This window comes from Rhineura floridana, chromosome 3, assembly GCF_030035675.1.
Source record: "Rhineura floridana isolate rRhiFlo1 chromosome 3, rRhiFlo1.hap2, whole genome shotgun sequence".
Taxonomy (NCBI): domain Eukaryota; kingdom Metazoa; phylum Chordata; class Lepidosauria; order Squamata; family Rhineuridae; genus Rhineura; species Rhineura floridana.
The window spans coordinates 156708975-156733611 of NC_084482.1; the positions used below are offsets into that span (position 1 = coordinate 156708975).

The 24637-nt window shown below is 41.7% G+C and overlaps 1 protein-coding gene across 6 annotated transcripts in view; it reads left to right on the top strand.

The window, feature by feature from the left end:
• SLC6A6 (solute carrier family 6 member 6) overlaps positions 1-24637 on the top strand; it is a 108600-nt gene that overhangs the window by 23549 nt on the left and 60414 nt on the right. The window contains exons 1-3 of one of the 6 annotated variants that reach the window (XM_061618427.1): positions 4941-5164; positions 15102-15137; positions 20678-20743. The exons of 2 other annotated variants lie outside the window; for them this stretch is intronic. In XM_061618427.1, coding sequence (XP_061474411.1) covers positions 20689-20743 — 55 coding nt within the window. In that variant the 5' untranslated portion in view covers positions 4941-5164; positions 15102-15137; positions 20678-20688. Of the gene's footprint in view, positions 1-4940; positions 5165-15101; positions 15138-20677; positions 20744-22354; positions 22502-24637 lie in introns of those variants that run through there. 3 more of the 6 variants (XM_061618430.1, XM_061618431.1, XM_061618429.1) reach the window with 3 other exon arrangements.

A 24637-nucleotide genomic window follows, 5' to 3' on the forward strand; every position in this document is an offset into this window, starting at 1 on the left:
TTTTATGGAACTGGTTAAACAGTTCTTTGGATCCAGCCCATCAACATTTAAACCAATAACACACATACACATGAATCTTTAGTTATCCTCACAATAGACCTGTTGAACTGTGCACTATTATTGACAATTATTACAGATGAGGGGCTACAGAATCTGAAAGAAATGACTAGCCTAAGTCCTCCCCATAAGTTCCAATTCACATGTGAGTGACAGCTCCATTTCCCCTTCCCCTCATGGATTTAAAAAGCTTATGTGGTAAATTGGTTGTTGGAACAGATAGACATAGCCTGTATCACTCAACCTATTTATTTTATTTATATATTTTTGGGAAGCTCAGGTCCCTTTCCCACGCACACCCAATCATGTAGAAGGTGCTTCCCCTTGGTATAGTCTCACACTGCTGAGGAATGTGTGTAAACAATCCATTTGGGCAGGCAGGACCTACCTGATTGGCAAATTGCCCAAAGGGAAGGTGCTGAATGGGTGGTAGTTCGACAACCTATGTAGTTGGAATATTTGCATGTGTGTGCATACACACTCACCAGTGGGATCATGCTACAAGGAAGTAGCTCCCATGCCACTCTGCACATGTGTGTGTGTTATAGGGGCCTCTGAGCATCTTATATGGAGTGGGCACCTAGTCATTACACAGGCTGAGACCTGTTTCGCTGTAATAATGTAAGAGAATAATAAGCTTCCATACTTTTCTAATCTTCGTTTAGAACCTTTTTAAAATATTTCCTGCAGCATATTGTGGCAAATTATTCAGATGTCATGCTAATTTAAGAGGTATTCCAGGTTTACATTGTTAACATTTTAGCTGATGCTTGGTAGATTTGCCAAGTAATTAATAACTGAATTCTAATCACTCTGATTCTAATCTAATTTCATAGTGAGGCATACGATTTTGCTGATTCTAATAAAATGACTGTGGATAGATTATCTATCAAATCTGGTCATATTCTACATTTAAGAATCCTAATCTGCCAAATGCTAGTCCTAAACGTAAATTTAGCTCAAGTAAACTAAATTATTTCCCATCTTATTCATGTAAAGCACACACATCCCAGTAGGAATCAAAGGAATTACTCCTAAACTATTCTGGTGGCACTCAAGGCTATAAAGATGAATTGGACCCAGAATTCAAAGCACATTTTATGTACTACCTCTTACTGATTTGGAATGGTGTGCTCATGAACAGGAATTTTTAGGATGGGGGCATTACAATGTAACTTGACACTCATGCTTAACAAAACAAGGACTACCAGTACCCAATTTTGTGTCATACAAGATTGATTATTATTATTATATGACTTAGTTCTAGGTACTGTTTATTATGACCTGATTCCAAAACATCTTTGTTTCCTCTTACACACTAGGGCCTAAAGTAGCCTGATTATTTTTAAGTTTGCATGTTGGATTCAATCAAACAAAAGAAAAATTGAACTAAAACAGCAATAACCAAACTTTGCACAAGGAAAGTGGGGCATAGATTATGAACACTTCTGCTCTACTTGCCCCTAGAACAGAAGAGGAAATATTCTTTCTATAGATTATGGCATCTGCAACACTTCATTGGTGTTATAAGCCTGGTAGACCTATTATATAGAAATCTAGGGGCAGGGGAAAAATGGAAATTAAGGAGTTGGTGGAAGATCTATCACTTTCCTACATTGCAAAACTCATTTCCTATATTGCAAAAGTCCAATGCAATCATGACTACCACCTTGCAGGGATGCAGCCATCTCCAGTGCCAGCGCAAGGGGTTAAGAGGTCTTAAGAACATAAGGAGAGTCCAGCTAGATTAGACCAAAGGCCTATGTTTCCCACCATGCCCAGCCAGATTCTCTCTCTCTCTCTCTCTCTCTCTCTCTCTCTCTCATATTCCTCATCAACTGATATTCAGATATATGTTCTCTCGGATCCTGGAGGTAGTGCACATCCATCATAACTAGTACATATCTGCTTAGTGAATTTACAAAATCTGAACAGGGCAGTTCACGACAGATGCTCTTGGAGGTCACTGATTCATAGGGTCGCCATAAGTCGTAATTGACTAGAAGGCACATAACAACAACAAATCTGCTTAGAGGTTTTAATGATTAAGCAGTGTATAAATTCTATTAAATAAATATAAATAAATTTTTAAAATCCTCTTAATCTTTGTAATCCCATTTTCAAGCTTTCATATTTTTGGTAGTGAATTCCTTAGTTTAAATCAGAGCTTGGAATAGTTACTTTTTTTAACTACAACTCCCATCAGCCCCAGCCAGCATGGCCACTGGATTGGGCTGATGGGAGTTGTAGTTCAAATACTGCCTGAACTATACTTAAGTGTGTCTTATCCTTAATCTTTCCCCTCCTTCAGCTTCATTTGAAGACCCCAAGTTCTAGTACTATGAAGGAGAAAAAACTCCTTATCCACTTTTTCCGCATCATGGATAATTTTATACACCCTATCATGTCACCCTTGATCACCATTTTTTGCTAAACTGAAAAGCCTCAAATATTGTAAGTTTTGTTTATAAGAGTTGCTCCAACCCCCTGATCGCATTGGTTGCCCTTTTCTGCATCTTTCAGCAGGACTGATATCCTAATGATTTGATCTGTACTGTTCTCCTTCCCATCATATCTGTCACCTAAACAAAGAATATTTCCGGTTTGTCTGGTTACATCTTGGCAACAGTAAAGCTGATTGCAATACCACTGGTTTGATTATGACTGTTGAGTGCCCAAATAATGGGGGAGGGGAAGGGGGTATTAATGAATTCCACAAGGTCTAGTCCCTGGTTCACTCCCATTTTAGCCACCTGAACTCCCTGCCCTGCCCCCATCTTCTAAAAACAGTAGATAAGAAGGCTACACAAAAGGTAAGGGGATTATGGGGGAGTCTTTCTCCTCTCATTCAAGCATTGGGACCATCCATTTGCAAAGCGAAGTGGAGTTTTTCAAGTATGCAAGAGTGCATTATCACAAGGCCTGGAGAGTACCTTCTGAGATCTCTCAAATTTATTGTGGTGACTTTACACACATTGGTTTTTCTCTCTAAAGAAAACTGTTTTACCATTTTTGTGTTGCACATTTACTTCTCTGCCTAATGGCACCTCTCTATCCTTTTCAATTTGCCACATTCACATACTGATAAGGTCTTCTACCTAAAGGTATGCTCCTCTGATGCTCCCCTCCCCTCACCCCCCCAATTGGCTTGATGTGAATAGAATTACCAGATGTCCCTTTTTTCATTAAATGGGGGTGGGATTTCAAACAATGATTCATTTGGAGAAATGCCAGATCCATGCCTGCTGAGAAGACGCACCCTTTTACCAAGAACGTGTCATTCCAGATGTGTGTGGACTATAGTTCTGTACTATAGTGAGCAAAATTTATGAGTGTTTAGTTAGGCACATATTCAGTGGCAATAAAAAAAATCACATTGCAGGACTGAGCCATTGTACTGAAAATAGGCACTACTAAGGCTGAGTTCATCTCAAATTAAAGCTTGTTGTGGCTTCAAAGCACTTATTTGTAACACTTTTAATCCATTTATCATTTGGGATTTTCCTAACTTCCAATGAACTCAAAGTGATTCAACCCTACAACAGCCTTGTGAGGTAGGATAATTGGAGAGTGACTTCTCTTCCAAGGTTACACACCAACTGCCATAGCTGAGCTGAGCAAGAACTGGAACATAAGAAGCATAACCAGAGCTCTGCTGGATCAGATCAAAGGCCCATCTAGTCCAGCATCTTGTTCTCATAGTAGCCAACCAGACACCCATGGGAAGCCTGCAAGCAGGACTCGAATGCAATTACACTTTCCACCCCTGTGCATCCCAGCGACTGGTATTTAGAGGCATATCAACACTGGAGGGACATTAGCCATCGTGGCTAGTAGCTACTGATAGCTTCATTTTCCCAGGAATTTGTCTAACCCTCTTTTAAAGGCATCCAAGTTGGTGGTCATCAAGTTTCCCTCAACCACACCCCACCCCACAACCCTCCACTCTCACTTCACACATTTAGCACACCCTTTAAACGTTTTAAGCCAGGTGTGGGGAACTGCTAGCCCTCCAGATGTTGCTGAATTGTAGTTCCCATCATCTCTGACTATTGGCCATGCTTGCTGAAGCTGATGGTAGCTGTCCTTCAGCAACATCTGGAGGACCAAAGGTTTCCCTCCCGTTTTAATCCTACACCTCAAAACCCGAAGCAGGAAGGTGACAAACACGCGCTTGCAAATAGGGCCTACATGACACAGCTGGACTGTACAGGGAACTGCGATTGGTTGCAGCTCTACATTGAGCCGACGGATTTGCCTCTTTGTGACCATGCGTGGCGTGGCGCCCTGTTTTATTTATCCTCCCTCACCTGGGATTGGTGGCGTCGGCAAAGGAAAGAGAACAGGCTGGAGAACCAGAAACATCACCGTTTGCCAAGAGCCTCGTGGCTTTGCGAAGACGTAACCAAACCCTTGTATTAGATAGAACAGGGGAGTCAAAGGTTATTGTGAGTTGCACTCCCTGCTCACACTGTGAGGGTGGGGGGAACCCTTTGTGTGGTGCAATCATCAGGGCTTCCCCTTGCCTCTTTGCACTTTCTTTTGCGCACGCACACCCCGCTTTTCATTAGCTTCACACGCCAGAAAGGGGAAATTTTCCTGCCTCCTGGCACACGCCCGGAGCCGCTGGCTCGCTTTCCCGCCTTCCAGCAGCACCAGCACTAGCTTCACAGCTGCAGCAAGAGGAACCCAACCCAGCAGCTGTTCCCACCTCCTCGTGCCTGACAGCTCCTCCTCGCCTCGCGCAGCCCGCCGGGCCGCCCGCCAGCCCAGCCTTTCCCCCCCCCCCCGGTCTCTGCATGGGAATAGCGACATGACTGACTGAGCCAAGGCCCCTCCTTTTCCCCCACGTCGACTCCTCCCCCCCTCCTCCGCCAAAGACGAGGCCGAGCTGGTGTTTTTCCACTCAGCAGGATGGGTGATGCTCAGTTCTCTCTCATTAGACAACAGACACGAGAGGTCAGGAAGAAAGCGCTTATAAATTACCGTTTCTCCCCTCGCAGCCCTGTTAGTGCGCCTTGCCCCTCTTCCCGGGACACATAGGACAGACCCACGGACAGCTAAGACGCTGGACAGCTACCTGGTCAGAGAGGTGCCGCTGCTACAGGTACTCAAGGCTCTTTTTCTAAGGTTTTAGGGAGAGGAGAGAAGCAATCAAGGTAGGCGGACAGACCGAAGCCTCAGGCACCACGGCGTCTCTCTGGCTGTCTTTCTCTCTATTCCTTCCTCCCTTTTCCGCTCTCCCTCGTAGCGTTTAGGAACAAAGGAGTCAGGCATATGGATGTCCTCTTGTCATTGCTGAAGACAGGGAGCCGTTCTGAAGAAAGGAAACGCTGCTTCTTATTTCTTTTTAAGCGGCATTCCTCAGTCAAGAGGGGAGGGAGAAATCCTTACATCAGGCGGACGTTTTTGCCCTGTTCCACCTTAGGCTCAGAATCCCCAACATGCACACACCTTCCCTAAACCGACCCCCCCCCGACTCCGACTCCCATTTTGCCATATTAGAGATTTGCATTTGCCCTTTGGTATGTACTTTTCGGGCGCATTGCTTCTTTTTTAAAAACAGAAAGAGCAAAGCGATTTCCCTTTTGTCTGCCTTTAAAAAAAAAAAACGTGTGTGCATGTGCACCTCTCTGGTTTGGCTGTGTGGGTTCGCTCAGCAGTTTTTTTTTTCTTTTTAAAAATCACCTCTTCCTCGCCGTCTCCGCCCGACACCTTGTGTTAACTTTTAAAAAACAGATAGCGGCTAAGCACTTGTGTGGTTACCCTTTCCGCCTGATTTAACTGCGCGTTTCTGTCTTTTGTATGTGTGAGCATGTGCTTGGCTCTCTCTCTTGCTCTCCCTCCCTCCTCCCTCCTCTTCCGTGCAGTGTGCAGTTAAATTAATTACATTTAAGCATGCGGTTCTCTGCTCAAAACATCAGTTAGAAAGGATAAACAATCATTGCTGCACACTTGGTATTAGTACATCTTTAAACGGGACTGCAATTTGCCCTCTTGTAAATTCATTCATTTTCTTGGGGGTTGCGGCGGGGGTGGGGGAGGAAAGGGTTTGCGATCGTCTTAGAAAGTTTGCTGGCGAGAACTGAATCGCCAAGTGTCAATAAAGTTATTCTGAATTTGCATCTCTCTTGCTGGGATCGGAAGTCAGCGCTAAAGTAATGAATATTCATCCCTGTATGATAGGTTAACAAAAGGAAAGGATACAGATTTTTGAGACAGCACCATCTAAATTTCCATATAAGAACATGAGGAGGAAGACACTTTATATGTGTGTAAGGATCAGCAGATGGACAGTTGAGGATACCCTTTGCTCTTTATACTGTTTCATTAACTGGAGAATAAACTGATCATTACCTACAAAACCTGTTTTTTGACAAAGGTGAACTAGACATTCTGAAAAATGTATTTTGAAAAAAACACATCTTATTACTGTTACTGCCTAATGCATGCAGATCATACAGATCTTACTTTCAAATATGCATTCTTTATGTTTGCTGTCATTAGTGTTCTAAAAATAATATAAGTAATATATTCTGTGAAATGAAGAGCCAGGTGTAATGGTGAAAAAACAGAGCTGCCTGTTTTGAAATCTTGAATCTCCTCCCTGTAGCTCTTGCCAAGGTGGAGAAAGAGCTTTTCTGTTTTTTTCTAAAAGAATATTCTTAGTGACTAATTTTTAACCATAACAGGAAAGGCAATATGAAAGTGTGCCAAGAAAAGTCAGTTGTGCTTAATGTGCTATTTTAGTAACCACTGTACTTTCTTGTCCCTGTGCGTCAAATTGTCTCAAGTGTTGGGATGGCAAAATCAAATTGCTTTGTTTCATGAGCCATGTTAATGGGCTATATAATTTGGTGTTGTTGCTGGCTAAGATTTTGTAATCTCTTAATTTTTTTAAAAAAGATGTTTTAAGTGAAAGAGCTTATTAAAAATGTAGTGTCATTCATGTATAATGTTTGAGGAAAAAATACAGACCAGTCTAGGCCAAACCTCTGTGTCCTTGGCAAATGAATTTGTATATCTAAATTTATATTTCAGCAAATAAAAATGATATCTTTAGCACAATTTGGCTTTAGTGAAATGCGACGGAAATATTTTCCCGAAAGATATTGCTTGGATGTTGATCTTTTACAGTAGAAGAGGGGAACAGATTTTACTTTGTACCCGAGATGAGGTGGTCACCTACTGTAATAACAATGTCATTTGCTTAAAGCAAATGCAGAAAATGAAGGAACTGTGCAGACAGGAAAATTGTACATTAGCAGCAGTGGCCCATTTTTCTCTGTTTCCCATGTTTGTGCTCTTTTAAAATAAATAAATAAATCTGTGGCTCCCTCTTACTTTTTAAGCCTCCCTTTGCCCTCCAATCACCTTCTATCCTTTCGCCTAAAGTGTCTGTCTTTCATTTTCCTTTCCCGCTGTCTTCTGCGGTAATCTTATAGGACTGCCACCCAAGATGACATAACTTTTGACAGCAAGGAAAAGCTGGTGTGGCAAGTAACATCTAATCCTGTAGAGGGCAGTACGTGTAAAATGTAGTTTTAACCCTAGACTATATCACTGTATGTTCCAGTATGTAATTTTAGACCTAATTATCTTCAGAAATCTCCATTGCATTGTACAGAACTGCATATGATTTTGGGGGTGCAGTCTAAAAAATCTTACAGCATTATTAACTGAACAAATGTGTGCAAGTTTTGGTCCTTGATCCGATCATAAAATGAGCGGTTTTGGTGAAAGATATGGCAGCAGAAGATTTTGGTGTAAAGCTGAAGCAACTCTCCTAAGGCTAGTTTACATTGGAGTAACTCAGAATACAATGTGATATCATTTAGGTACAGTTCTTTGCAATGATGGGATAAAATACATAGAGAGTTTCTTCTTTTCCTCTTTTCATGGGAGAAAGAGTATGGGCTAGGGCACAAGAGACAGATAACTAATTAATGGGGGGAAATGAAGACATGCCTGACTAGAACACTACAAATACGTGAATGAGACATAGATCTGTCAGAATCTTGTTGCTTGGATGAGATATAAGTCTTTCCCCCCCTCCCCCAGGTTATTTCAGCAATGCTTTTTCAGTCCTCTGGTCTAGTGTCTTTTCAGGTATGGCCCACTGAACACTCAGGGCCAAACTATGCATTACATTGGAGATCTGTGATTGGAACTCCTGGAATTTTCTTTTCTAATGAAATGCAGCTGAGGGGAGGCTGGCTACTGGCTGGACTGGGGAAGCAGTGCTGGGGAAGTTGATGTTTATTCCTCTCCCACTGCACCATTCTTTAGTCAAAAGCACACATTCCTTGCTGTTGTTTGCCCTGTGGGGAGAAATAAGGGTGCTGTAAAGTGTAGTACTGAGAGTAATGCACTTTGTGTTTTGTTATCTGCTGTGGTTGTGTGTTAATTATGGATTGTTGCTATTTTTATATTTTGTATTTTTGCTCGTAGAACCTGGTTTGAGCACCTCCAAAAGAGAGGTATAATTTATTAAAAATAAAAAAGTATGGCCTTCATTTTATGAGGCACTTAAAAGTGCTGTAACTAAAAGCCTTTTGTTTGGTAGAGCCTACTTGCTAGGATTCCAAGATTGGTTTTGTTTCATGCTCATGAGCAGTTGTGACTGGTTCCCATTGAGACTGGTAGGGCAGAAGGCAAGGAGACCCACAGTACATGGAGCCAGAGCCAAGGACAGAAAGAGCCAACTAATTGTAGTGTTGTTCCCATCCTCCTCTGTACTGAGTCCTACAAGGGCAACACTGAGCCTGCAGCAGAGGAAGTTGACAGACAGTGCCACCCTCTGGACTGGTTGTAAGGGAGAAGTCAGGCAGGTGGGGGCTGGCTAAAGGCAGACTAAGGTTGGTGGGGTGGCGCTGCATTTGCCCTAATGCAGTCTCCACTACTCATAAGTGGGTGGGACAACGAGAACATTGAACTTGTCAAGGATTATAATACTTTGGCACAGTCATTAACCAAAATGGAGACAATAGTCAAGAAATCAGAAGAAGGCTAGGACTGGGGAGGGCAGCTATGAGAGAACTAGAAAAGGTCCTCAAATGCAAAGATGTATCACTGAACACTAAAGCCAGGATCATTCAGACCATGGTATTTCCAATCTCTATGTATGGATATGAAAGTTGGACAGTTAAAAAAAAGCGGATAAGAGAAAAATAAACTCATTTGAAATGTAGTGTTGGAGGAGAGCTTTGCGCATGGACTGCGAAAAAGACAATTGGGTGTTAGAACAAATTAAACCAGAACTATCATTGGAAGCTAAAATGATGAAACTGAGGTTATCATACTTTGCACACATAATGAGAAGACATGATACACTAGAAAAGACCATAATGCTGGGAAAAAAAGCAGGGAGTAGAAAAAGAGGAAGGCCAAACAAGAGGTTGATTGATTCTGTAAAGGAAGCCACAGACCTGAACTTACAAGATCTGAACAGGGTGGTTCACGACAGATGCTGTTGGAGGTCGCTGTTTCATAGGGTCGCCATAAGTCGTAATCGACCTGAAGGCACAAAACAACAACAAACTATGGCATGGGTGTGACATGTTGCACAGGTTGTGGAAGTTTGTGGCATTTCTGGACAAGAGCCAGACAGCTGTTAGGTTTGACTATTGAAAGGAATCACAATCACTCCAGGGCCTATGTCCCGAAGAGTGCCCTGGAGTGGCCCGATCTCACACTTCGGACTTGTGGTGTTCTTGCCAAAAAGGTTGGCTATCATTAGTGTAATTTATCATTATACTTTGGAATGGGAAGAATTACCACCACCCCCATCTTTCAAAGACAGATTGGCTGGGGAATCTGGGGGGAGGGAAGTAATTGGCTTCCCCTTAAATACATGGATTGGCTTACTTGTCTAAGATACCTGTATCAATTTTGCAAAATATGTTCCATATTTCCTTGAAGGTATCACTGTTACGTTTGCTCCTTCTCTATGCGTTTGGCACATCATCAGCTGAGTTAGGCTCAATTAAGTGATGTGTGTGCTTTTAAACATGCGAAATCGGAGCTCCACACAGCTGCTTTAATGTCTCCAGTCAGTTTCCCAGTCAGCTGGATTGTGTTGTCATCCCTCATGCCAGCATCATGTCTCTCTCATTTCGGCATCTGAACTCTGCTTGTTGTATCCAACAGGATAAAAATGTGTTTTTGTTCTCAGTGTGGTAGCACAAATGACTCTGAAAAGTAATTGATCCTCAGGAAAGTAATGATGTGGCATAGACAGGCATTATATTACTATTATACCTTGAGGAGGAAAGAGGTTGTGAAATAACCAGTGATACAGATCTCAGTTTAAGGTTGTATTTAACTTATTAAATCATAAATTTAGGACATCTCAATAGAACAAGACACTTTCCCATTACGTAGCACTGAAAGTAGCTAGAGTTGTTTTGGTGAGTGCTTGCAAATTAATATGATAGTGAAACTCTGTTATATGGAAATGGTTCAAAATTTGCCGTTGTTTGACAGTGATAGACTACAAATCAGTTGATGCTCAGATTACTTAAGTTCTGGGGTTGTGAGATAAGATGCTCTGACTACTTGACACAAATGATGAAATGGTGGACAAGCAATGGAACTTAAAAGATTCTGCAATATTCTATTGCATATGGCCAGTGTTGGTTGCATAGAAGGAACTGCTGTACATATTTACATATAAAATATAATATGTATTTATTATATGCGATAACACTAAACAAACAAGCCTACAGTAATACTCCTCTTCAATGGACAGAACACCCCTCTTGTATCCAAAGCCCAGCTACCATGAAAAAAGTGTGTGTGCATGCATGTGCACACACACACCCTGACAAAAAGAGAGGCAGGGCAAAATAGAGAAGATGAGGTAAGTTGCAGGAGAAATACAGGTGTGAAAACGATCAGGATTCAGACCATATGCTATTAAATTTGGTACTAGCATTACGCTTATTAAATATTATTCATTCTTTAACTGCCAGGTCCAAATGCTCCTCCATACCCTGCTTTATATGTGTGCTTGAGAGGGAGAGAAAAGGACCTTTTTTGAGTCAATAAGCTAGCTTAAAGTAGTCAAATATCTGTGAAAACAAGGTGGGGTAAAGCTATGTACATGCTGCTAACGTCATGATATAAGCATATAAATTTTAGCTGTATAATGTTTCAGAAGTCTGTAAGCACATGCTTCAGTCCCATCTGCTCCCCCTCACTCTTCTGAACTGCTTCACTGTAGCAAATAAGAAATGTTTCTATTGGAAAGAAAGAGTAGCGCAGGCAGTGGATTCAGGACTAGTGTCTTGAAAGAGAACCGCTCCTTTCACCCTTTCCTTTTTACAGGAAAGGGAGCTATCTTCCTCCTTATGAAAGCTGAGGGAGGTAGAAGGCTACAGACTGTGCTTGGGGCACCTGTGATCTTGACCTGGGAGACAGTGCCACCTAAATGCCCCACCCCCTAGAAACTACATAGGAGAACAGGAAGTGCCCCTTCTTGCAGGTGGGGGAAGACAGTTTGTAGCATCAGCTGGCTACGCACAGCTCAGATTTCTTTGCACACCTTAGGAATGGTGGAAAGTCTGAGACAATGGCTGCTGATGTCACAAAGGTATTCCTTTTCCCCATAGTTAACATTGGAACAGGGAAAGGCTGCCCAGAAAAAGGGAAAGTAGGCAGGGACATAAGGTAAAGATAAAGATGAAGCAGCAGACAGAGAGCAAAAGTTTGAACTCCAAGTGATGGAGGAGGGAAGGTGGAAGGAAGGTATGGGGAATCTGGGAATGGAAGACAGGGCCAGCCCACCCACTCAGCTTCATTATCTCACATTTATAGCTACCTTTATGCATAGTGTTTATCTACTGAATGGTTTCTGTTTTATTCTATATTGTTCTGTTATGGAGTTGGTTTCAATTGTTGTTGATGTGTGTGCATCGAATTGATTAATCAACAAAGACCCAAGCATTTACAGCACTTTTTAGATGGGGCAGAGATGAAATCTGACTATGAAAAAATAAGGGCAAGGGGTTAAACTTCTAGCAAGACAAGGCTACACAAAAGTGCCCTGGCAGCAGCACACCCCAGCTCTGCTAACCAGCGTCCATGCCATCAGGCATGTTAAGTAGTCATTAGTTAAACAGGACTTGAAGGCTAGAAACAAATATCCAGGATTATCAGTAGTCCAAAGTACTTTATATGTAGCAGTAGTAATAATTATGATCATAATAATACACTTCTGGGCACCCTCTTCTGATGCATTTCAGTTTTATCCTGTCTTTATTTTTTTTCTAGCTTTGCCTTCAAGCTCAAACATGCTTGCAGTGGGGATTGAAAATTTTGCCTCCTGGCAAGTTAAAGTCTGCTCATATATAGTTTAAGCCAGGCTTTTCTGTATGCTGCTTCCCTTTCTCTGTGCATCCATACAGAATTAGCTATGTTTGTTTGTTGGTTTTGTGGATGGAGCTGCAAATGTGAGCTTGCTTTATAGATGCAGCTTGTCTCAAGGCAGAATCTGTTTGCTTAGCAGAAGCACTGCATGTGTGACTTGTCCCTAACAAGACTCTAACGAATCAAGCAGAGCCCATTGTCTCATCACAGATAAAAACACTTTCTGCTGGTAAAGGCTGCTTCACAAATACAGTTTCTTACATATATATCTGTGCCAAGAATGTGGAATTAAATGTGGGTCTCCAACACATACGCATATGGTGTGAAACTTTCATTTCCCATTGCCTGATGTGTGAAACTGTCCTAATACTCCCAAGAGGCAATACAGGTATGTCATTCCTTTTAATAGGCTGGGAGCCTCATTTATTGGAGCTTCACTGAAATTACCATAGCCTGAAGTGACAAGAATGCTCTGAGGACTGAAACTTCACTACTCTGTGTTTAAATCATGTTAAATATATTAGTATTAAATTAGGGTTGTACTTCTAAGAAAAAGTGAAATTTTTGGAGAACAGAAACATCTGAAAAACTGAACCATCTATGCTAATTGATGATGTATCCCATACTGTAGGTCTGGATAAATTAGGGTTTGAAAATGAGTGCTTTTTATCATTGATTTGTGACATTCCTTTTGAGAGTGTTAGTTTGTTGAACCAGTGGAAATAATAATGGATCTTTGCAATGCTGAACTGACTCTTCTGTTTATTATTATTATTGTTGTTGTTGTCATCGTCGTCGTCATCAATATCACCATCTTACTTTACCTATAGTTTGACCATAGTTGTTATTAATTCAGGAGGTTGATCTCGATATTGCAGAGGTTTAAGTTGTTCTAAGAGCTTCAATAGCTTAAACTTCAAAATATATTCCACCCAAGCCAAGTTTATGGAAAGATAAGGATAACACCACCAGCCACAATGTTTCAAGATGCATCAAATGAGAAGCCAAGCCTAGTTGGCTTTATGACACATCACTGTGTTAAAACTATTTTTATTCTTTTAGTTCTAAATACACTGCCAAGTTCAATAGACTAGAGTTAAACTGGTAAAACTGAATATAGAATAACTGTACATTCTCACATATATCACCTCCCCTAGCAAAAACAGAATGCTAGCTACCAGCCCACAGTGTGAAATGTTTTAGTTTAGCCTGGTTTTCACCGCAAATTTAACAGTTCCAACTCCAGTTGCCACTGGAGGATTGGTGTTTTCTATAATGAGCAGAAACCTGCTTGTATCCAAGCCATGCTTAAGCACAAATAGCTTCAATACAGTACAGTATTGAAATTAGTATTTCAGTCTTAGGGAAGTGACTCAATTACCATCACATCCTGCCTTGGTAAGTATGGAAGAGGTGTTTGGCTATTCTAATAGAATACATCTAGGCAGCTCATTTTCTCTTGGGACAGGAAGGTCCTGCCTTTGCTTCTTCTCCACCTCTTGCACATAGGTACTTGTGCTGTACTGCAACACCTGTCTCATTCTATGGCTCAGACCATTTGATCTCTGGCTTATAGATAAGTCTTTAGCTGGTAACAGAATGTGGGCACAAGAGAGGACACTGGTGGAGTCCTGTCAGCACTGGAGACTATAGGACCCTTGGAGAGACATTTGGTGTGCCAGGAAACCCAAGACTTTTAAGTCTCTGATCCCAGTCTGTACCTTCTATCCAGCCCTCTCATACCTGAGTCAGGTCCCTATCCCATTCCTCTAGAATTTGCTATGGGATCGGTGGTATTTGCTCCACAGTGCCCAGCTTGTTAGTAAAGAACCATTACAGACTTCTACTGCTCCCTGTACCAAATTGCAGGTTAGTGGGTAGGAATATTTCCTCAAACTGGAATCCTCCCTCCCCCCAGCAAAAAGAGATCCATAAACCCTTTCTGCCTCACTGACCATCCAACAGGTCCTGCTGGACAAAAAGGAAATCATCAGTGATTTGGGCTGCTAAGGCTTGTTCAAGTGAGACTTGAGTGTGAGACAAATGCCAGAAATATACCTTGGTGGTAGAGCACATGCTTTGTATGCAGATCTCAAGTTCAATCCCTGGCATTTCTAGGTTAAAGGGGACTAGGTAGAATGTTAAAGACCTCTTCCTGAGATCCTGAAGAGCCATTGCAGCTCAGAGTACATAATACTGGGCTAAGTGGACAAATTGACCTGGTATAAGGCAACTATTTTTGTGTCTAAGCTGATTTCCAGGCATTCTTTTTCAAGACTAAAAGTTCAGAGTCTCAGCTGTAGGCCATGAGGACATTTCAGTGACTTGTAAACAATGGAGATGGTAGGCAAAGATAGACAAACAAAGGCAGGGTAAGGTGATGAGCTTTTCTGCCTTGCTTGTGCTTCATCTTAATTTTTGCTTACTTTTGAGGCAGTTTGTCAGAATTTCATTAAAGAAAGGCTGGCACATTACGTGAAAGATTAAAGTGGAAAATTAGGGAGAAACTGTTGCCTAATAACAGAGTCTGCACTATCTTGAGTTTTTAAAAACCCATGTGGCACTTATATCCTGGCAGGATTATGTTCATAATCTTTTTTTAATCCATTAACATTTTATTTTTATTTTATTTTGGTTTTGTTTATTTTATTTCATTTTTTCTTTTTCTGAAACAGGAAGAGAAAATCCATTCTGGAGAGACTCTTCTTCATGTAAGTGTTATTAATGCTTGTTAATGAAAATAGCAAAATATTAGCAGTCCAGCTCAAATGTTCAGAATTCCAACTGCTCACCAACTGCTCATAGAAAGAGAATGAACTGATTTCAAAAGTAAGCTATAGTTACATAGTGATAAATGCTCATCAATTGATTATGATGATGATGATGGCGATGGTAAAATATTGTACAGTCTAAGTCTGCTGCTGCACTTGCAGATTTTGGATGAGGGCTGGAACTGCATGTGTATTATTGGGGCTGCTGGACATGTGTGTCCATTCCCCTTAGCAGCAGCCTCTTCTAGCCCCTCTGTATACCTAAGGTGATGTGTGATCAGAAAGTGTGCACAAATCGCCCTTTGTTGGATCAATGCCTTGTTCTGCAAATATTCTTAACTTTGTGAAGTAGAGTTCTATTTTACAGAATAGAGAATGAGAGAGCAAACAATTTGCCACAATCTAGATATGGTGGCTATTATTATTAGCTATCATCATCATCATTAAAGGCCAACAACCTCTGACTTGAATTTGCAGATTGACAAAGTGCTAGGTTTCATGTGAGCAAGTAAGTGGTACTGCTCTCATTTTAGAAATAGGAGGTGAGGAAGAATAATTAAGGCTGCAATCCTAAATACACACTAGAGAGTAAGTGCTGTTGAACTCCATGGGACTTCTGAGTCAACATGCTTGGGATTACACTTTTAAGGGATTTCTCCAAGGCCATAGAACAAATCAGTGTATACTCTCGGCTTAAATTTCCCTGCTGCCAGTCCTGTGCTGAAATACACTTTTGTTTTTTGTTACTGTGTGTGTGTGTGGGGGGGGTCTCGGATAGCATATAGATATTTTAGCTGTTTATATGATTTCTTTGCATTACTGGTTAACAGCCTTGAAGTATAAACAGTTACCAGCCCTCCCCCCTTCAAAGAACAGCAACAACACCCACTCAGTCTGCTCATCCATGTGCCACAGGGAAGTTTGAGGTCTAGCAAACTATTCATTTCCATGGTACCATGATTCACCCTGGATGAACGAGCAAGTGTCTAACCACAGGGTTGTGCTAGAGAGCCAGTTCCATCAGCTATCAGTGGTTCATGCTGCATTATGCCACAACCATTACTAAACGTTCCCTTCTTCTGCATGAGCATCATTTTTAGACCAAATGGAGCACCAAGTTGTGGTAAAACAGTTTTATGCTCTGCTCATGGACTTGGCTTGCTTGCAAACTTCAGATGGTTAGAAAGAACTTCCCTTTGTGAGCCCATAAGTTTGGGTTCACAGAGGTTTTGAACCCCTCCCCAAACAGTAATAACCATGCCTTATCACAGCTGCTTTTGAGTTTCCCTTCAGTTTAACCATGCAGCATAGAGTAAAGGGATGCTGTTTGGGAAACACAAGACCAAAGACCCCTTAGGCACATTGGACTAGCTGTACAATTCTTTGGAAAATTGGGCTGTGTGATCAAAAATTCATTAAATATGTGAATTTAATAAAGATAAGGATTCAGCTAGGTTTAAGTTTTTTGTTTTTGTTTTTTGCTAAAGCAGAATTAGAGGGAAATTATAGCATTGTTTTGTGGTATAGAGACTGTTTTACATAACATTCTGTATGTGCATTGTCCCTTACTTAATGGTAAGCTCACAAAAGTTAGCACTGGACAAATATCTAATAAAATTATATGCTTTTTATTTTTTAAGAATTCAGCTATGAAGCTTAATCTTTGTATAACAATTAGTTCATGTAGCTAAAAGTGATGTAGAAATAAATGTTCTTTGTTCTTTTGGGGCTGAAATATTAATTGAGCTTTTAGAATAAAAAGCTGCTTGTGCTCAATACTACCACTTGTAGAGGCAAATCCGTTTGCAAACTTCTCTTTCCTTTAAAACCATGTCCTTATTTTGCATTATAAACTTGCAGTGTTTTCAGATCTAAGGAAATATTCTGGGGTCCTGAAAAACCTGGGGAAAATGGGGAACAGTTTCCTTCTTTCTCCCCTAACTCTCAAAGGGTGCAGGTTTTGAAGGAGATCTCCTTCCTTCCCTATACCTCTTGGGAGGTATGAATTGTTAGCTAGTCATGACATAGGCTAACTTTCCCCAACCTAGTGCCCTCTAGATGTTGTGGACTACAAATCCCACATTGGCCACAATGGCTGGGACAGATGCAAGCTGACATCCAACACCATCTGGAGGACATTGGGTTGGGGAAGGCTGCCATAGCCTCAGGGCCAGTTCCAAGGGGCGGCCAGGTGGGGCACTGGCCCGAGGGCCCCTGAGTCTACAGGAGCCCCTGAGGGGCCCCTCTGCTCCCCTTTTGCGATTCGCGGCAGGATTGCTGTCGTAGATTGCACGGCGAGAGCTTCGGGGCTCCGCCATTCCCTTGCTTAACTTACCTTGTTCTGCAGTTGCGCACACAGCGGTGCCCTTAAAAAAGATGACAGCTGAGGTTTTCCTAAGGGGCTGAACCCTCTGCCATCATCTTGCGTGCTCGCATCCCTGCCATGAACCAAGATGGCGGCAGAGGCTTCAGCTCCTTAGGGAAACCTCAGCCGCCATATTTCTTAAGGGCACCGCTGCATGTGCAACTGCAGAACAAGGTAAGTTAAGCAAGGGAATGGCGGAGCCCCGAAGCTCTCGCCGTGCGCGAATCGCGGAAGGGGAGCGCTGGGGCAGGCTTTTGCCCAAGGGCTCTGGCGTGTCTGGGGCTGGCCCTGGGCACGTGCACACGTGTATGTGTGCGTGTGCACATGTGTGCCAGGGCCCAGGGCAACCTGGTGCCCAAGGGCCCCGGCATGTCTGGTGCCAGCCCTGCATAGCCTAACCGTATATCCCAGATTATTGTTAGCCAAACTAGTGAACTGGATAATAGAACCCCATTTTGTGCCCTTCCTTGCTACAGTGGTGCTCAGTCCATTTGCATGTGTCATCTTCTGGAATGCAACATGCAGTGGTCTCAATTGATGCCATTGGTAAGATGTTTCTCCACAGAAGCAATGTGCAAAACTCATTGCCATTGCTTCCACTTCTTGATCCAGCATCTTCCCAGCCTGGTGAAGCTGTGTTGATGGTAACTGGGTGCAGAGATTCTGGTGAAGTAAGAAAGTGAGTGATTACAGTTAAAGTGGTGTAATCCAGAGAAAATTAAGTTGATTGGTCGGGGTAGGAGTGGGAGAATTGGCATGTACTAGCTTTTCAGAGCAGACTCTTCCGGGCTGGACAGGCAACCCTAAGAAATGAGAAGCAAGGATAACATGGAATCTCAGTCCCTTGGCTTGATTGGATGTCATAACGCGCCAGCTCAGAAGATACATGGCCTCTGTGTATGGTTAGTGTGATCGGGAGACAGAGTTAACTATCTTATATTTGTGAGGAATATAAAATCGTCACTGTTCCTGTTTTAAGCGAGGGTATGCTGCATGTGGATGTGCAGGGCTGGTGAAGGAAAAGGGTCAGAGTAGATACCTGCATACCAGGGGACCACTGAGGTATGCAGGGGAATTGTGGGCTGTTTTTCTTTTTTTAAAATGCCCTGCCTACATACTTATCTTCCCAGCAAACCTCAAAAACTGGCTGTAGATTACTGTTGCACATCGTCATTGTCCTCAAGTTGTCTTGGGATGTTGACAACATAGAGGAGTACACAGGCATGAGTCCTCAGCCTGTGGAGTTGGGAGTTAGGCGAAAGGCCAGCCTGGCATGTATTTTCTGTGCCCAGTCCCATCGCTAGGATGGAGAAAGGAATTGGCTTTGGAGAATGCTGTGTCTGCATCATCACATTCTCTGAGTCCAGTTTCCTCCCTGCAAGGATCCTTTGACTTGCAAATCACAAACCATAGTGCTTCCTCATTGTGGAAAGCCTGTGTGTGTGTATAGCATAAGCACAGAGCTTGGAAAAGTTACTTTTTTTGAACTACAACTCCCATCAGCCCCGGCCAGCATGGCCACCGGACTGGGCTGATGGGAGTTGTAGTTCAAAAAAGTAACTTTTCCAAGCTCTGCATAAGCACCAGAAAATGCAGACCATGAGACATGCTTTCTCAGAGCCAAACTCTGAAGTTCTTTAAAAAGCAAGGAGAAATGCCCCCTTGTGGTTCAAAGGACCAGAGAAGGGAAGACTGGTCCTCAGAGAACCTCAGGTGTGCATTCTCCAAGCTCAGTTCCCCTGTTGTGCTGTGCTTGAGCAGGGCGCTTTGGGCTCAAGTCACGAGGCTGCAGTGGGTGTCCTCCGAGTGGGATTCATGGAGCCAAGGGCCCTGATTCATTTAAGAAGATCCATATGCAAAAGTTGGCTACCGCATGCACCACATCTGGGTCAAGAATTATGGACATAAATTGCATATGCATCCAAATACATATCCAAATGTAGATGCTGTCTATCTGTACTGGATTGTTTTCAACTGAATGCAACTCAAGCATGCATTGTAATGCACACCTCTCCCCATCCCATGTGTATTGGGATGTATATCTGAGTGAGCCACTGAAAACAATGCAGGGCACAAAGGCAGTATACATACTTAGATGCGTATTTGTATGTGCATGCAGATTACAAGCATAGTTCTTGACCCAGAAGTGATGCATGTGGTAGCCTGCTTCTGCATATGGACCTCCTTGGTTGTATTGGGGCAGGGAAATATGGGTTGAGAATGTGTGGAGTAGGAACATAATAGGAGAACAAATTTCTTCCTCTTTGCCCTGCCCTTCTTCTTCCCACCCTGTGAATATTTTTCACAGGTCGACATGCAGAAAAAGGGAGTGGGATATAACAACAACAGAAGTAGAAGTAAAATACACAAAATGCAAAAAGTGTCGTGGCTCTCCGCTTGTACAGATATGTATGTCATCTATGTATAGACCTTTGGCTGCATACAATACACAACAATGTGTCCCTTTTCTGCCTGCTTTGACATATAGCCATAAAAGTCAACCTGGAAGTGCTGGTGCCTTTTTTTCCGCATCTCCATATTACCCATGAAGAGTCATTTTTGATGTATACATTTATTTCTGTTCATAATCCCTATAACATGTGTGGCTTAGTGCTTTGGCTCTTTTGACTACTGCAGCATGATTTTTTAAATGGGAGCTAAATGATCTCAAGAGAGTTAAAACAGGAATGTTGTCAAATACTAGGCTTGTTAAAATGTTTGTACAGTAATTTTGGAAGGGTAGTCTGTTATTAGTTAGAATACTTAAAAAAACACTCTGTCATTTATCAAAATGAAATTCAGTATGGAAATGTTACTTTTTTGGAAGCAATGTATAGCCCTTAAGCATAAATACTTCTAAAGGAGATTGTTCCAATTTTTTCAAAGATGATGGAATCAGATTCTTAAGTCAGAAATGTATTCTCAGAGGTGGTCTTTGTCAGGAATCAGGATTGTATTTTGAGGTGGGTCATTTCATCGTATGGAAACTTTTTGGGGGGGAGAGTGGAGTGCTTGTAGCTATCACCAGTCTCATTTATAACTAATGCTAAGAAGGAACCATCTTACCATAATCATTTTGCAACAAATACTACCATCATTCATTACTTTCTATCAGTGCCTCACCCTATGGACGAACCAACACTGCCCATCCACATTGAGGAGGGGACAGACGTTCCAACGGGTGAGTGCAGCTAAGGTGGGATGCTTGTGAAATTGGGGGAGGCATGTTGGTATATGGAGCTTGATGCCTCGTTTGTGTTCATCCGTATGACACTGAGAATTCTAGGAATGCTATCTGCAAACATTTAAAACATTTTTGTTTTTTTCCTAAAATGTGCTATGTTGGCAATGCCAGTTCTCAGTTAATCTACAGAAAAGGTATGCTGTGGGCAGTCAGCCACTACACTGCTTCTACTCACTGACTTATCAATACATCCAGACTTGGCAGCTGTCATGATTTTATTGCCATTTTGATGGATATGAACATTTCTAGCTGTTCAGGTTGCGCTCCAGATAAACTTAAGTATGTGGTCCCATAGATATGAATGGGACTTGGGAATGTCTTAACTTGCTCTGGCTTGCTCACAATATTTTAAAAATATTCATGCAGAATACATTGGTTTCTTCCCTTAATTTTGAGAAATGTCACTTTTATTCTATCTTTTTTGAGAAATTGTCTGTCATATGTGAGGGGACATAAGAAGAGAGTAAAATCAACAAACACTTGGAAAAAGGAAAAAGGGAACAGGAAAATGTTGTTTACCTGCTATAGAAGAGACACATAGAGCCCCTCCACATAAGGAGAGATCCTGATTGACCTAGAATAATTCACTGTAACCTCATTTTGGACTGGATTCATTGGGCCACATCCAACTATGTCCACCTACTTGCACAATGGAAATGTGCTTGTGCAACAGGACTTCCAGTTTCTCACCACCGCTGCAGCTCCCCATGTACACTGAATCTGCTGCACTGGGTACCCCATCCGTCTGGAGCAGATATTAGGGTTGTGGGGGAGATGCCATGTTCTGCAAACAAACTGGAAAAATACACATTTAGGTTTTTTTAAACTTAATTCTGCTGGTTTGTTTTTTGTAAAAGATGTTGCCATGGCAAACTTACCTCATATCCCTTTAGCTTTTAAAGTTATTATTACAGTTATGAAATAGCAAACATTTTTCCACTTGGTCATAATTTCATTTTCTGGCACAAGGCTAAAGAATAAGAATTCAAATTGCAAATTGTATATTAAAAGTTGGATTATTATGGTATCTATTAATTTTGTTAAGATTGGTTGATTTGTACCCTCTTCAAATTAATTTTGTGGTTCTGCATGCTTTTGGAGTGCAAAATATGTGTGAGATTAACACAAACTAAATATAAATAATGGTATCAAAACCACTGTGTAAAATCAGCTCTAGCTGACAGGAAAGATGAGCAACTGATGACTTCATTTCTTAGATAAACAATATTTTGCAATATAAGTTTTTACCAATTCCTAGGAAGAATGTCCAGTGGAAGTAGCCTTCATGTACCATGACAGAGCTGTGCAGTTCTTTTTCCTGATTCTGGAATTGATTCTACATTCGTTTATGTGAAACTCCTATTGAACTCAAGATGAAGATCAGTGACTTTATTGTCTATAGCTGAAAGTGTAGGTTAGGTTCTCTGTTTGCAAATGTTGTACATTCTACTTTGCAGAGCATGTTATACAGAAGTGGGCTGCGTGTTTCATTTCCTTAGAGAAGTGAAATGCTTATTTTAAGCATTATGTGATTTTTTTTCTGATTAGTCAACAGAAGGATTTAAAAAAAACAAAAAAGCAAACCCCCAGCCTTGCATCTGATTGCCAGAAGTTTTGTTGGCAATAAATTCTATGCTGAAGATAATTTTCTGGTTTAAAAATGAATCTTCTATCACACATACTTCAGGAAAAGTGGTAAGAATTACACTGAGACTTTCACTTCCATGGCATTAAATTAAGTTTGTTTGAAATCACTGCTGCTGAATGACTAATGATTTATATGATAAGGTATCTGTAGGTGATCTGGAATTTGGAATAGTAGGCCCATAACGATAGTAAAATGTAGTCTTATCACAGAAATGTTTCCTAATCTTATTATACACATAGACATATAGTAAACTCTTGTATATGTCTATGCAGAAGTCTGCCCCATTAAGTTCAGATTGGAACTTGCTCCTAGGTATGTGTCCATAGAACTGCACAGACACAAAGATACACACACACACACACAGGCCATAGGCTTTTCTTCCTTACTACTTCAGTGCTCCAACTTAGTTGCTACTCCATTGTTTCCATTTTATATTATAGCTGTCCTTCCTTCCTACTCCCTTCTCCCATCACTCCTATGTTGTCTCTCCTGGCCTTTATAGTAATGTTCTCCCTTTGTCTCAAAGGATTTTCCTGGCTTGCCCATTTAAAACAGATTGAGAGAGATGCTAATGGGCGTACTTCCTGACTGGGGAAAGGAAGCTGCAGTGGAGTGTGTATGTTGGTTGTATCCAATGTTAGTCCTACTCAGAGTAGACCCATTGAAATTTCTGGGTATGATTAATTAGACCCATTAATTCCAGTGGGTCTATTCTATGTCAAGGAATGGTAGGTGCTTATCTGGAGCTTCCAGATACTTCCAGTACTTCCTTACTTTGAGCATATCTGTGCCACAGACACAAATCAATATTGGTTAACAAGGCTTTTGCCAAGTGTAGTTTTATGGATGCTGACTTTTGATATCCTCAGTTTTCTCACAGAAGTGCAGTTTCTAGGATTTATTTTGATGGGGGTTAAGATCATGACAGAACCATCTCATCTGTGCAATACAGACATTGACCTGGTTTTTACGGAACACTAAGCTGGACCTTGGTTTAGTGAGACCATGCAAATGTGTGGGCACCCGGAGAGAAGCTTACAGCTACTTTGCTCCTCCCTCAGCCTTCTTGCTGCTGTGCTGATCTAAGCCAAGGTTTGGAGGAGTGTCATCCAAACTGGGACTCACGGTTAAACTCCACTAATCACAAGTTATGATCATGGTTTACTTTTGGTTAGGGCTTGTGGTTAATGAGAAGGGAGCTTAACCACAAGTCCTGGTTCGGAGGATACACTAAGCGAAACCTTGGTTGAGATTGGCATCGCTCAGGATAAAAAAAAAAAAAGCAAAGTGGCTGTGAGCCTATCTCCGGGATCCTACACATGTGCACAGTCTCAGTAAGCCAAGTTCAGCTTACTGTGTCATGTGAACCAGTATTGTTTCAGCCACATTCTCACACACTAGTTAATTAGCCTCTGAACTAATTAAATTAGTTCAGCTGAAGCTGTTGCCGCAAAAGGAAGGGGAAGAAGTTGATGAAACTAGAAATAACAGGGAAAATGCCTCAAAGTAGTTGCAAGGACTCACTTGCCATTCCAAAGGCCACTTTATGAATGCTACATATCTACACTTATCCAAAGCTAGGGCAGAAGTAGCCATTTTAACTTACCCCTTGCTAAAGGAGAATCTAGAGAGTAGAGGGTGGACTATGGAGGGTGAGGTGCTGTCTTCCAGTCTAGTCTTTCTCATGTGGCTCATGATGGCAGCCCCTTAGTGAGTGGGGAAAGGAAGAACACAGGGACTATTACCACTAAGTCAGTCTGTTCTATACCCACACAAGTGCATAAACAGAAGACCTGTTTTCTTTTCAGCCATTGCACCATCATTGTGTGTGGCTAGGGAAAGTAAGAAAACAGATGATAGGGTTTTTGGGGTGTGTGTGTGTTACTTTCTGCTGCTCTGCCACTCAAAAAAGAACAAGCCGTTCACTGTGAGCATCCTTACTGGCAGGTTTATGTAACTTACGGCATTTTGCTGCCTTTGAGGGTAGAGGGAAGAGAGCTACCCACTTTTGCTGCTAGACTGTCCTTCACGTTCTTGAACGGACAGATGGGCTTGTGTTCAAGGTGCAGAGCTAGCCAGGCAGGAATCTCCCCCAAATTGGTTTTTTAAGTGTTTTTAAATTTGTATATTTGTATATTTGTTTTTAATTTTTTTAATTGTTGTAAACCGCCCAGAGAGCTTCG